This window comes from Tamandua tetradactyla, chromosome 5 (genome assembly GCF_023851605.1).
Source record: "Tamandua tetradactyla isolate mTamTet1 chromosome 5, mTamTet1.pri, whole genome shotgun sequence".
NCBI classification, from domain to species: Eukaryota; Metazoa; Chordata; class Mammalia; order Pilosa; family Myrmecophagidae; genus Tamandua; species Tamandua tetradactyla.
In genome coordinates, this window is record NC_135331.1 from 43,766,951 (window position 1) to 43,781,968 (window position 15,018).

The 15,018-nt window shown below is 36.0% G+C and overlaps 1 protein-coding gene across 5 annotated transcripts in view; it reads left to right on the top strand.

The window, feature by feature from the left end:
* TSC22D2 (TSC22 domain family member 2) overlaps positions 1-15,018 on the top strand; it is a 61,445-nt gene that overhangs the window by 40,371 nt on the left and 6,056 nt on the right. For 3 of the 5 annotated variants that reach the window (XR_013175842.1, XM_077160768.1, XM_077160769.1), the window contains one exon: positions 14,262-14,313. Coding sequence is in view for 2 of the 5 variants with exons in the window: in XM_077160768.1 (XP_077016883.1) it covers positions 14,262-14,313 (52 nt within the window). In the remaining 3 variants the exon portion in view is untranslated. Of the gene's footprint in view, positions 1-13,309; positions 13,550-14,261; positions 14,314-15,018 lie in introns of all 5 variants that reach the window. The other 2 variants (XR_013175843.1, XR_013175844.1) reach the window with 2 other exon arrangements.

Consider the following 15,018-nt stretch of genomic DNA (forward strand, 5'->3'; position numbering starts at 1 on the left):
TCTGTCTTTTGTTTATGTCTTGAGTTCACACTGTACAGGGTAATAAATCCTACATGAGTCATTTTCATTTTGGAATGTTTTTCAGTATTCTCCAAAGTACATTAAAATTAGTCTTGTTTCTACCATTGTCCCCCCATCTTCCTGCCTTCCAAACAGATCACCACTTTCTCAATTTATGTGTATATCATTTCACAATTTCTTATGCATATACAAGCAAATAAAGTATACATTATTGCCCTCCTTCCTTTTCACACGGAAGATAATATATTATACAGGCTTCTGTATCTCTACTTTAAAGACCACAAAGATACATTGCTCCCATCTCAGTACACCAAAAAGCATCGTCATGTTTTTTTTATAGACTAACAGTATTCAGTTAAATGGATTGCTATGCCATGATCTATTTAACCAGTTCCTTTATTCATAGATGCCTTACTGTTATAAACAGTGCTGCAATGAGTAGCTTTATGTAAATATATTATCTCCTACTTATGTAAAAATATCTAAAATAAATTCCCTGATGTAGGATTGCTGGTTCACAGTGAATAAAGGACTAATTAATGCAAGGTGGTAATGATAGAGTGGTATATGGGAACCCTGTATTTTGGGCATGATTTTTCTGTAAAACTACAACTTGTTTAATAAAATTTTGAAAATTAAAATATTTAAAATTTTGAAAAGAAATAAATGTGTTTGTGTGCGTGTGAAATTGTGTTAGATATAACCTAATTGGCTTCTGTAAGGGTAATACGATTATACCACTTACACCAGCACTATATGCAGAAGCCTGTTTTCGCAAAGCCTCACTGTGTATTAAATCTTAATATGTCTGCCAGTCTGTTTTCAAAAATGGCGTTGTGTAGTTTTAATCTGTAAATTTATTGTGGGTGAGTGGTTGCGTTCTTTCATATGTTAATTTCTGTTTTTTTGCATGTGTGATCTGTTAGTGTGAATTCAACCCATTTTTCTGTGGGGCTTCTGGTATTACAGATGTCTAGTACTTTATATTGAAGAAGTTTTTGATTTGTAGATATTTTGAGGCTTGCAGTAAAAAGTTCTTTACCACTCCAATGTATTTAAGAAATTCTTTGTAAATGAGCTCTTTTTAAGGCCCTTAAAACAAATGATAGTTGACTCTGAATTAGGAGAGGGACTTTATATTCATTGCATACCTTTTTGTGTGTACTCTTTGAATTTACTTTTTACCATTGCATGTATTTTTGTAACTTTTATTTGGAAAAAAATAGTCACAAGATGTTACCAAAAAAAAAAAATGAAAAAAAGAAAGGGAGATCCCGTGACCCTTTACTAAGTCCTCCCCCAATCACAACCAGGAAGTTGATATTGGTACAGTCCAGAGCATATATCTTTTCTCTCTTAAAACGTTTTTTCTGATCAGAAATTTGATGGAAAATTAGCCAGATAAATGGAAAATATGCTGAAGGTGGTGGGCAAATTTTTTCTACCAACAACACTTACAATCACTATATAAATCTTTAGTTGGGTTTTTAATTGTTCCTTAGTAAAAGTTTTCTTCACACCACTAGTTATTTGAGAAAATAATAAAACTTAGTTTTCTAAGTAGCCATTTTACCTGCTTACTTAAGATGAATTGTATCTTTAAAATCACTTATTTTTGTGTTACAAATAAAAATCACCATGGGGCATTTTTTGTGGGTTTTTAAAATCATGAAATGAAGCAGATTATTTGTTTCTACATTGGTAGAACTTATGGCCCTTGGAATACATAAAATTTTAAGCTCAGCTTAATTTGCTATTAATTTTATCTAATAGTTTTATTCTTAACCATGAAAGTTTGCATTTGGATGGAAGATTTTGTTTTAAAAACAGTGATTCAAAGTTTGGGTCGATGTTTAGGATAAATATAGAATAAATCATTGGGGGTTATTGTATTATGTACATATTTGTTTTCCTAGTTATAAAATTCCTTTTAACACTGTTACTAATGGTACTTATACTATGGTTTTAAATTGTTAAAAATAAATTTAATTGTTAAAAAATTTTAATTTTATCATTTAGGCTCTTTTAGAGTGAAAATTGTTTCTAAAGTGAGTATTAAGCTGTAAATATTTTTATTACCCTCTTAGAGAAGAGTGGTGGATTTCAATTATATTTTACATTGACAGGCTTGCTGAGCTATAGGTTCTTTAAATTTATTCTTTTACAATTGGCAGTTTACATTTTCTTAATTTTCTTTCCAAAACACTCATTTCTTAGAGAAGAGACAAAATGCTACCCAGGTTAAAATGAATGCATTTAGTAGTAGAGTTATTTTGGAGGATGAAGGATGAAGGTGATTTATTGGAAATAATGATTCCTTCATGATTAGTGAGGTCGTTTATCAGATTTATTCAGTCAAGGAGTTTGTTCTTATTATAAATGATTTTATGTGATAACCTGAGGGAATTTTTTTAGTGAATTTAAAATCGTGATGTAGAGAGATCCAAGATGGCGTCTTAGTAAGGTACATGCGTCTTAGTTCCTCCGACTCCAAATCAACTAATAGGTGAACAGAAACAGTACAGAACAGCTCCCGGGGCTACAGCAGGGAATGGACACACAGCGTAACCCAGTCTGGGCTGGTTAGTCTGACTGCGAAACTCGGCTGCGGTGAGTGAGATCCCTGAGCGGAGGGCGATTTCCCGAGCAGCCGCAGCTGCGGCGGTCCGAGCTAATCCCTCCCTCCTTCCCGGGCTGGCTGAGAGACGCGGAGAGACAAGCTTCCCAGCCAAGGCGGCCGGCGCCACACTTTTGCGGGCGGCTTCGAGTCTCGGCTTCGAGTCCGCGACTACGAGTCTCGGATTAGAGGGCTATCCAAAGTCTGGGCTGGCAAGTCTGACTGCGAGACTTGGCTGCAGCGAGACCCCCGAGCGGCCGCAGTTGCGGCGGTCCAAGCTAATCCCTCCCTCCTTCCCGGGCTGGCTGAGAGACTCGGAGAGACAAGCTTCCCAGCCAAGGCGGCCGGCGCCACACTTTTGCGGGCGGCTTCGAGTCTCGGCTTCGAGTCCGCAGCTACAAGTCTCAGATCAGAGGGCTATCCAAAGTCTGGGCTGGCAAGTCTGGCTGCGACTCTTGGCTGCGGCGAGACCCCCAAGCAGCGCGCGATATGCCGAGCAGCCGCAGCTGCGGCGGTCCAAGCTAATCCCTCCCTCCTTCCCGGGCCGGCTGAGAGTATCGGAGAAGCAAGTTTCCCAAGCCGAGGCAGGCGGCACCCTTCTTTTGCGGGCAGCTTCGAGTCTCGGCTTTGAGTCCGCGGCTACGAATCTCAGATCAGAGGGCTATCCAAAGTCTGGGCTGGCTAGGCTGACTGCGAGACTTGGCTGCGGTGAGACCCCCAAGCGGCGCGCGATTTCCCAATCAGCGGCAGCTGCGGTGGTCCGAGCTACTCCCTCCCTCCTTTCCGGGCCGGCTGAGAGTATTGGAGAAGCAAGTTTCCCAAGCCGAGGCAGGCGGCACCCCTCTTTTGCGGGCGGCTTCGAGTCTCTGCTTCGAGTCCGCGGATACGAGTCTCGGATAGGAGGGCTATCCAAGCCGCGGTAGCCCCCCCCCCCCACGGGAGGCTTCCTGGTCCGGTGGGGAATCCCCCAGGCCCGCTGCGGCCCGCAACCAACCACAGGGTCCCCTCAAGCCACGGCAGCTGACGCCCCCACCACGCGCGGCCCCTGAACTAACGGAGAGAATTGGATCCGAAATCCCCAGGCCACGGAGATCGGTGACTGGGGGAGACCCATTCCAAACACTTGAGACAAACGTGTGCCACGTGCGCCACGTACTGGGCAAGATAAGAAAAACAGATCCCAGAGATTTCACAGAAAAATCTTACAACCTTGCTGGGTCCAACACCCAGAGAAATCTGAATAAATGCCCAGACGTCAGCAGCAGAAGATAACTGTCCACGCTCAAAAGATTGAGAATATGGCTCAGTCAAAGGAACAAACCAATAGCTCAAATGAGACACAAGAGCTGAGACAACTAATGCTGAATATACGAACAGAAATGGAAAACCTCTTCAAAAATGAAATCGATAAATTGAGGGAGGACATGAAGAGGACATGGGCTGAACATGAAGAAATAGAAAAACTGAAAAAACAAATCGCAGAACTTATGGAAGTGAAGGATAAAGTAGCAAACATAGAAAAAATAATGGATAGCTACAATGATAGATTTAAAGAGACAGAAGATAGAATTAGTGATTTGGAGGATGGAACATCTGAATTCCAAAAAGAAACAGAAACTATAGGGAAAAGAATGGAAAAATTTGAACAGGGTATCAGGGAACTCAAGGACAATATGAACCGCACAAATATACGTGTTGTGGGTGTCCCAGAAGGAGAAGAGAAGGGAAAAGGAGGAGAAAAACTAATGGAAGAAATTATCACTGAAAATTTCCCAACTCTTATGAAAGACCTAAAATTACAGATCCAAGAAGTGCAGCGCACCCCAAAGAGATTAGACCCAAATAGGCATTCTCCAAGACACTTACTAGTTAGAATGTCAGAGGTCAAAGAGAAAGAGAGGATCTTGAAAGCAGCAAGAGAAAAACAATCCATTACATACAAGGGAAGCCCAATAAGACTATGTGTAGATTTCTCAGCAGAAACCATGGAAGCTAGAAGACAGTGGGATGATATATTTAAAATACTAAAAGAGAAAAACTGCCAATCAAGACTCCTATATCCAGCAAAATTATCCTTCAAAAATGAGGGAGAAATTAAAACATTCTCAGACAAAAAGTCACTGAAAGAATTTGTGACCAAGAGACCAGCTCTGCAAGAAATACTAAAGGGAGCACTAGAGTCAGATACAAAAAGACAGAAGAGAGAGATATGGAAAAGAGTGTAGAAAGAAGGAAAATCAGATATGATATATATAATACAAAAGGCAAAATGTTAGAGGAAAATATTATCCAAACAGTAATAACACTAAATGTCAATGGACTGAATTCCCCAATCAAAAGACATAGACTGGCAGAATGGATTAAAAAACAGGATCCTTCTATATGCTGTCTACAGGAAACACATCTTAGACCCAAAGATAAACATAGGTTGAAAGTGAAAGGTTGGGAAAAGATATTTCATGCGAATAACAACCAGAAAAGAGCAGGAGTGGCTATACTAATATCCAACAAATTAGACTTCAAATGTAAAACAGTTAAAAGAGACAAAGAAGGACACTATATACTAATAAAAGGAACAATTAAACAAGAAGACATAACAATCATAAATATTTACGCACCGAACCAGAATGCCCCAAAATATGTGAGGAATACACTGCAAACACTGAAAAGGGAAATAGACTCATATACCATAATAGTTGGAGACTTCAACTCACCACTCTCATCAATGGACAGAACATCTAGACAGAGGATCAACAAAGAAATAGAGAATCTGAATATTACTATAAATGAACTAGACTTAATAGACATTTATAGGACATTACACCCCACAACAGCAGGATACACCTTTTTCTCAAGTGCTCATGGATCATTCTCAAAGATAGACCATATGCTGGGTCACAAAGCAAGTCTTAACAAATTTAAAAAGATTGAAATCTTACACAACACTTTCTCGGACCATAAAGGAATGATGTTGGAAATCAATAATAGGCAGAGTGCCAGAAAATTCACAAATACGTGGAGGCTCAGCAACACACTCCTAAACAACGAGTGGGTCAAAGAAGAAATTGCTAGAGAAATTAGCAAATACCTCGAGGTGAATGAAAATGAAAACACAACATATCAAAACTTATGGGACGCAGCAAAGGCAGTGCTAAGAGGGAAATTTATTGCTCTAAATGCCTATATCAGAAAAGAAGGAAAGGCAAAAATCCAGGAATTAACTATCCATTTGGAAGAACTGGAGAAAGAACAGCAAACTAACCCCAAAGCAAGCAAAAGGAAAGAAATAACAAAGATTAGAGCAGAAATAAATGAAATTGAAAACATGAAAACAATAGAGAAAATCAATAAGGCCAGAAGTTGGTTCTATGAGAAAATCAATAAGATTGATGGGCCCTTAGCAAGATTGACAAAAAGAAGAAGAGAGAGGATGCAAATAAATAAGATCAGAAATGGAAGAGGAGACATAACTACTGACCTCACAGAAATAAAGGAGGTAATAACAGGATACTATGAACAACTTTACGCTAATAAATACAACAATTTAGATGAAATGGACGGGTTCCTGGAAAGACATGAACAACCAACTTTGACTCAAGAAGAGATAGATGACCTCAACAAACCAATCACAAGTAAAGAAATTGAATCAGTCATTCAAAAGCTTCCTAAAAAGAAAAGTCCAGGACCAGACGGCTTCACATGTGAATTCTATCAAACATTCCAGAAAGAATTAGTACCAACTCTCCTCAAACTCTTCAAAAAAATCGAAGTGGAGGGAAAACTACCTAATTCATTCTATGACGCCAACATTACCCTCATACCAAAACCAGGCAAAGATATTACAAGAAAAGAAAACTACAGGCCGATCTCTCTAATGAATATAGATGCAAAAATCCTCAATAAAATTCTAGCAAATCGTATCCAACAACACATTAAAAGAATTATTCATCATGACCAAGTAGGATTCATCCCAGGTATGCAAGGATGGTTCAACATAAGAAAATCAATTAATGTAATACACCATATCAACAAATCAAAGCAGAAAAATCACATGATCATCTCAATTGATGCAGAGAAGGCATTTGACAAGATCCAACATCCTTTCCTGTTGAAAACACTTCAAAGGATAGGAATACAAGGGAACTTCCTTAAAATGATAGAGGGAATATATGAAAAACCCACAGCTAATATCCTTAATGGGGAAAAATTGAAAACGTTCCCCCTAAGATCAGGAACAAGACAAGGATGTCCACTATCACCACTATTATTCAACATTGTGTTGGAGGTTCTAGCCAGAGCAATTAGACAAGAAAAAGAAATACAAGGCATCAAAATTGGAAAGGAAGAAGTAAAACTATCACTGTTTGCAGACGATATGATAATATACGTCGAAAACCCGGAAAAATCCACAACAAAACTACTAGAGCTAATAAATGAGTACAGCAAAGTAGCAGGTTACAAGATCAACATTCAAAAATCTGTAGCATTTCTATACACTAGCAATGAACAAGCGGAGGGGGAAATCAAGAAACGAATCCCATTTATAATTGCAACTAAAAGAATAAAATACCTAGGAATAAATTTAACTAAAGAGACAAAAAACCTATATAAAGAAAACTACAAAAAACTGCTAAAAGAAATCACAGAAGACCTAAACAGATGGAAGGGCATACCGTGTTCATGGATTGGAAGACTAAATATAGTTAAGATGTCAATCCTACCTAAATTGATTTACAGATTCAATGCAATACCAATCAAAATCCCAACAACTTATTTTTCAGAAATAGAAAAACCAATAAGCAAATTTATCTGGAAGGGCAGGGTGCCCCGAATTGCTAAAAGCATCTTGAGGAAAAAAAACGAAGCTGGAGGTCTTGCACTGCCTGACTTTAAGGCATATTATGAAGCCACAGTGGTCAAAACAGCATGGTATTGGCATAAAGATAGATATATCGACCAATGGAATCGAATAGAGTGCTCAGATATAGACCCTCTCATCTATGGACATTTGATCTTTGATAAGGCAGTCAAGCCAACTCACCTGGGACAGAACAGTCTCTTCAATAAATGGTGCCTAGATAACTGGATATCCATATGCAAAAGAATGAAAGAAGACCCATATCTACACAAAAGTTAACTCTACACAAAAGTTAACTCAAAATGGATCAAAGATCTAAACATTAGGTCTAAGACCATAGAACAGTTAGAGGAAAATGTAGGGAGATATCTTATGAATCTTACAAGTGGAGGCGGTTTTATGGACCTTACACCTAAAGCAAGAGCACTGAAGAAGGAAATAAATAAATGGGAGCTCCTCAAAATTAAACACTTTTGTGCATCAAAGAACTTCATCAAGAAAGTAGAAAGACAGCCTACACAATGGGAATCAATATTTGGAAACGACATATCAGATAAAGGTCTAGTATCCAGAATTTATAAAGAGATTGTTCAACTCAACAACAAAAAGATAGCCAACCCAATTACAAAATGGGAAAAAGTCTTGAATAGACACCTCTCAGAGGAGGAAATACAAATGGCCAAAAGGCACATGAAGAGATGCTCAATGTCCCTGGCCATTAGAGAAATGCAAATCAAAACCACAATGAGATACCATCTCACACCCACCAGAATGGCCATTATCAACAAAACAGAAAATGACAAGTGCTGGAGAGGATGCGGTGAAAGAGGCACACTTATCCACTGTTGGTGGGAATGTCAAATGGTGCAACCACTGTGGAAAGCAGTTTGGCGGTTCCTCAAAAAGCTGAATATAGAATTGCCATACGACCCAGCAATACCATTGCTGGGAATCTTCTCAAAGGAATTAAAGGCAAAAACTCAAACAGACATTTGCACACCAATGTTTATAGCAGCGTTATTTACAATTGCAAAGAGATGGAAACAGCCAAAATGTCCATCAACAGACGAGTGGCTAAACAAACTGTGGTATATACATACGTTGGAATATTATGCAGCTTTAAGGCAGGATAAACTTATGAAGCATGTAATAACATGGATGGACCTAGAGAACATTATGCTGAGTGAGTCTAGCCAAAAACTAAAAGACAAATACTGTATGGTCCCAATGATGTGAATCAACACTCGAGAATAAACTTGGAATATGTCATTGGTAACAGAGTTCAGCAGGAGTTAGAAACAGGGTAAGATAATGGGTAATTGGAGCTGATGGAATACAGACTGTGCAATAGGACTAGATACAAAAACTCAAAAATGGACAGCACAATAATACCTAATTGTAAAGTAATCATGTTAAAATACTGAACGAAGCTGCATCCGAGCTATAGGTTCTTGTTTTGTTTTGTTTTGTTCTTATTATTATTACTTTTATTTTTTTCTCTATATTAACATTCTATATTTTTTTCTGTTATACTGCTAGTTCTTCTAAACCGATGCAAATGTACTAAGAAACGATGATCATGCATCTATGTGATGATGTTAAGAATTACTGATTGCATATGTAGAATGGTATGATGTCTAAAAAAAAATGGTCAGCACAATACTGCCTAATTGTAATGTAATTATGTTGGAACGCTGAATGAAGCTGCATCTGATCTATAGTTTTTTTTTGTTTTTTTTTTCTTTCTCATATATTTTTGTACTTTTTATTTTTATTTGTGTTTTCTCTGTTATCACTTTATTTCTTTTTCTGTTGTCGTGCTATTTCTTTCTCTAAATCGATGCATATGTACTGAGAAATGATGACCATACACCTATGTGATGATATTAAGAATTACTGATTGCATATGTAGAATGGATTGATTTCTAATGTTTTAATTTTTTTTAATTAAAAAAAAAAATCGTGATGTAATTTGACCCAGAAAGTTAGCAGGCCATTGAGTAAAGCTAGGTAAAAAAATTTTTTTACAGTATTTTGCTGTAAATACTTTTAAGATACTTTTTTCTTTCTAACAAACCAAACGAACAGCTTAGTTCCTACTCTAAAGATCATTGAGCCAAGCGCCTTTTCCAAGAATTTACCTCCCATATTCTCAGAGCTGAACCTCTTCTAGGAATGTACTAGATAAGATAAATGCCATCTTGTGAAAATGGTTTAATCTTTGAATCCATACTTATGGTTCCCCAACTAACATTTGGTGCTTCCTTAAAGCACTCTTAATAATATACGTAACTCTGGATTTATTTGAGGTCATTATAGATGCTTTCTTCCTTTCTAGTACTGTTAAGGTAGAAAAAGCATGTGTTTTGACATTAGGTCCAGGTTTGAATCCTGTCGCTAGCTTTGTGCTTCTGAGCAAGTTACTTGGCCTCAGTTTCCTCAACTGTAAAATGAGAATGTTAGTCAGGCTTGTGAGGTACTCACTGAGATGTGTGCCTGCTATAAAGTGGGTAGTGGTTTTATCCTTTTTGAAATAGCACTATTTTTATTTTTAAAAAGTGAATTTTAAAGAGTCATGATATATCTCTGACTACATTATTACAGAATAAGAAAAAAGCTAAATTATCATGAAGAGATTTTTTTTTTAATGTGATGCAGGTTAGCCTGAGACTTTGCCTTCTAAACATCATTTTAGACACTTGAGAATTTTGACTTTTAGAGAAAAAAATACTGTGGTAGATTTACACAAAGTCTCTGAGCTGAGCATACAGAAGTAGTTAGCCAATTAAGAAGGATGAAAATCTCAAGGACTTAAGTCACAGGTTTATATTTGGCCTCTTGGAAATGATCTCTTGTGATAAGAGTAAGGAGTCCTAGGAAGAAAACCTTAAGTAGAGCCAGGTGGAATGCATTAAATAAGCCAGCTTACTGTAGCACTGATACCTACCTGGCTGTAGCGTTGATATGTTGAGTTTTCTTTTCCCATGAATGTGATTATATTTTACTTTATTTCAAGCTCATTTGGTTTAATTAGGGCCTCAATTCCAGTAAATAAAAAAGTAATATAGTTTTTCTTTTCACAGGTCTCTATTTCTGTCCATATCCACAGTTTTTAGTTCATCTAAAAAATGCTAATCAAGTTCTTATTTTATTCTAAAAGAGTGACCCATAGTCAATGGAAAGTTTTTTGTTGTTGTTTTTAAATTTTAGTGCTTGTAGTTTAACATAGTAGTTTTAAAAGGAGCTTCAAATCACATTGCCACTGTTTTATGATTTCTGCATGGCAGTAATGAATACATTTTCTTTAATATTGATTTTTTTCAGTATATACGTCCCTGTTAATCTAGGGATATGAGTTTTTTTCATACTACCATGATTATGCAGTACCTAACTGTATACCAATATATATATTCTCTCCTGAGAGTTCCCGAAAGACAACTTAAGGAGCTTAAGTAGGGAAACAGATCAACCATCAATTTATTAGTGGTGACTGCAATAAGAAAAAAGAAAACAAGGTATAATACCATTACAATAATTGAGTCAAGGAAGCAGACTTGAAGGAAAATCATTTATTCTGCTTCAGGTGATTTTTCTGATTTTTAAAAAAAGCCTGAAGCCCAAACCATTATGTTGACTTTGAACAGAGTAGAAAACTTGTTTCTCCCACTAAAGCAATACTCTTGTTAAACTATATTCTAGGATCTTGAAATAGAATACTTGCCCTCTTATTTAGCTTATTTAATAATTGTAAATCAGGTTTGTTTAAAGCAGTTTTTTTCAAACTTTAGTTTCTATTTAAAATAACCTGGAGAATTGATTAAAATAGATTTCCTGGGCCCCACCCTAAAAGTGTCTAATTCAGTAGGTTTTGGAGGTGCCAAATACTTATTTTTCTAACAAGTTCCTGGTGATACTAATGCTGCTGGCCCAGAAATCACACTTTGAGACTGTTGTGTATCTGAACTCAACACTTTAAAATGGCTTCCTGGTTTGAGTGAGTGTCAAATCTAATTACTGTTATTTTGACTCTTTCAGTATGCATCTGAGCTCCTCCTATGTGCCAACTCTTATATGTTCACTTCTTTATAAACGTGAATACAGTATCGAACCTTCCCTCAAGGAATTAAGTCTAAAAGAACTCCTAGTGGTAGTAATATAATAGTAAAAATAATCACTATCATGTATTAAATGATCAGTGTCCCAGGCACTATGCTGAATATTATGTAAATCTCTTTTAATCCTCAAACGAATCTTAGGAATTAGGTAATATTACCCTTATTTTAGATGAAAAAGCCAAGATGTAAAAAGGTTCAATAATTTCCCAGAATTCACATGAATATATAGAAGGAGCCAGAATTTGTCTCCCTGGTCATATACTATAGAAGGTTTGGGAAGAATGGTGAACCACAGGAGGGATAAGTGCAGCTGGCTCTACCTTAGGAAACTAGAAGGCATCACAGAAGTACCTGGAGCATCTGAAGGGATAAGTAGAAAATAGCCAGATGATTTGGAACTGTGAACATCTCTAGTTGAAGAGGCAGTTTCTGCAACGCCATGGAAATCTGAGAGAACATATGTTTTGCAAGCCGCAAATAGTTATGTAAAATCATAGCATGATAGGCCAGATGGAGTGTGAGAAGAGATGAGACCATAGAAAATAGAGGTTAAGGTCATTAAGAGTTTTGTATACCAGGCTAAAGAATTTTTTGGAATTGGGAAGTTTCATTCTTTCTTGTGTAGCTTTCACCTCTGTAAATCACTGGTTCTCAGTCAAAAGAATCAACCTCACCTCGGAACTTGTTAGAAATGCAGATTTCCTGGGTTCACCCCATAACTACTGAATCAGAAACTCTTGAGGTGAGGCCCAACAATCTGTTATCAAAGACCTCCAGGTGATTCTGGTGCATGCTGAAGTTTGAGAACCATTGAAGAAGGTTAGAATTCTTGAATAATGGTTTCAAAATAGTTAAAGGGCACTATGGTGATAATGTTTGTATGTTTGTGATTGGCTTAGACTGAGTACAATTCTCAATAAAGTTGAAATAGTAATACCTTTAAAGGGACCTATATATTCAACATGATCCATTTATAACTTGCAAATCTGTCCTGTAGCTGTAAAAGGTTTGAGTCAGGACTAGAGTTTATTAGATCAGCTGTCAAAGAACAGTATAATACCTAAGGGAATGGAATGATATAGAAAATTAAATGATTTTATTTCTCTAAAAAGAATGAAGCAGTATGAGTTACTTTTTAAAGGGTTTTTTGGTCATTATTCTTAATGTACAAAACTAGTCAAATTGAGAATTCCAGGTGTTTTTATTTAAAAAAGAAAATATGAAAGAATTTAATATATTTTAAGTAAAGAAATGACTTCAGGTAATTTAGTCTTTCCTTGACATGAAAATAAAAATACAGAAAATATAATCTAGGAAACTGAGGTCCAGTGAAATTATGTAGGTGATTTGTTGATGATCATACAGAGAGTGAGTAGCAGAACCAAGATTATAACCAGTTCTATTTGGATGATGTCAGACAGGATATTCCTGAACCCCATTCTTATACAGCATTGAGGGTCTAATCCATCTAAAGTGAAATAATAGTCTTCTGGCATTTTAGCACCTAAATCTTAGATGGGGAACACTTTATAAAGACTATTTGGTACTAGTAAAGTTTTGTATAAGATTGTTTTAATAACCTCTTTTTTGTACTGATACAATAGATTAAGTTATCAGATTTAATCTAGTGACTGTTACTTGTAATTTACAAAATCATCAAGAAAAAGATATAGATTCTTTTTACTCTTTCTAATTAAGTCAATGCATGGAAGACTAAAAACTACCAAAGAGGACAATTATTCAACAGTCTGTGCTCATTATCATACAGATGCTAAGGTGATTTATGAACATGGTATATACTCACCCAGAGACTACTTCCAATTAATTTGAGGATAAACTAAGCTAAACTCCATCACTTACCAGGTGACTTTTGCCAGCAAATAACCTACAGTCAAAGTATGTGAGACTTCTAGAATACAGACCCTGTTAACCAACCCTGTAAGTAGTGTTTGAAAGTTTTCTGAGTCATTTTTTAAACATTTTCTTAGTATGAACCATAGCATATATATATATATACAAAAAGGCAAGAATTTTTGAAGTATAGTGTAAACAAGTAATTAGAGAACAGATTTCAGAGTTTGTATTGGGTTACTGTTCCACAATTTTAGATTTTTCCTTGTAGCTGCTCCAAGACACTGGAGACTAAAAAAAGAAACGTCACTATAGTGATTCAGCGGTCATACTCATTTGTTAAAAAAGACTATCTTCGCTGTTATAAATGTTCTGAATCATTTTTAAAGCCAGTTCTAAAAAATTTTTTCCACCAGATATTAAAATACATTAATTTATTAAAAGAAAAGTCATCTGAATTTTAATGTAGTAAGCAATCACTAGGATTTCCACATGAAGGGCAATTAGGACATATAGTTGGTTAATAAAAGAAGCTTTAACAGATGTGAAAAGGGTACTGCTCATTCAAAATGTATCCTTATAAGACCACTGGATTGAAAACTCATGAATAAAAGTGGAATCGCTTTTAAAATGAGAGATCTCAGAGTATTGAAGTTGTCAGAATGGACTTAATAAGCTTTTTAAAATTATTACGTTATTTGGTTTAAGTAAAACACAAATGTCTTTACATCATTTTAAAACGTGGAAGGGAGGTGAAATTTTGTGGAATAATTTAATCAAATATTCTAATTTTTTCCAGTGCATCTGGGGGAGGTGGTGTAGCCATTGACAACAAAATAGAACAAGCAATGGTAAGTACAAGTTCATAGTCCTCTCATTTCGTAGACTTTTGGTTTTATGAAGCATTTGTTTTTGTTCTTTTTTTCAATCAGTTCAAGAAAATAAAGCTAATTTCTTTAAACCAAAGATGACCAAAGTATACTTCTTAAAATGAGGTTTAGTTTGAAAATGATAGGATATTGAGAATTTTTAGTCGAGAAATATACCAATTGAGTAAATATTCCCCCACTTCACATTCGATGCATTACCACTGAAAAGGGCCATTTTTCAAATAAATAATTAAAACACAATATGCTTTAAAAATATTTCAGCCTCATAGTTTGAAGACAAAAGAGTGTTAAAGTGAAAACTACTCGAGTTTTTCTCATCCTTTAGTCATATACAGGCACTGTTTTATTCTGCTTTAATATATAGGCATGTCTGTTGAGACTGGTTCTGATTTTTGCTATTTCTATCAATTAACTGGAAAATGTTACTTAATTTTTTTTTTGTTCCCTTAAAGATATTTTGATCATTTTATATGAAATATTTTCAAGTTTATTAGAAGTGTAGCTAGATTATAAATAAGTACTAGTACGTTAGTCTCAAACTGTTTAAACATAATGAATCCTTAACACTTTAAAATTGGAAATTGCAAGTCACTTTATCCATAAAGCAGTATTATAACTAGTTTAATATCACAGGTAGCCTTCTACTGAATTTTTATTGTTTTGTTC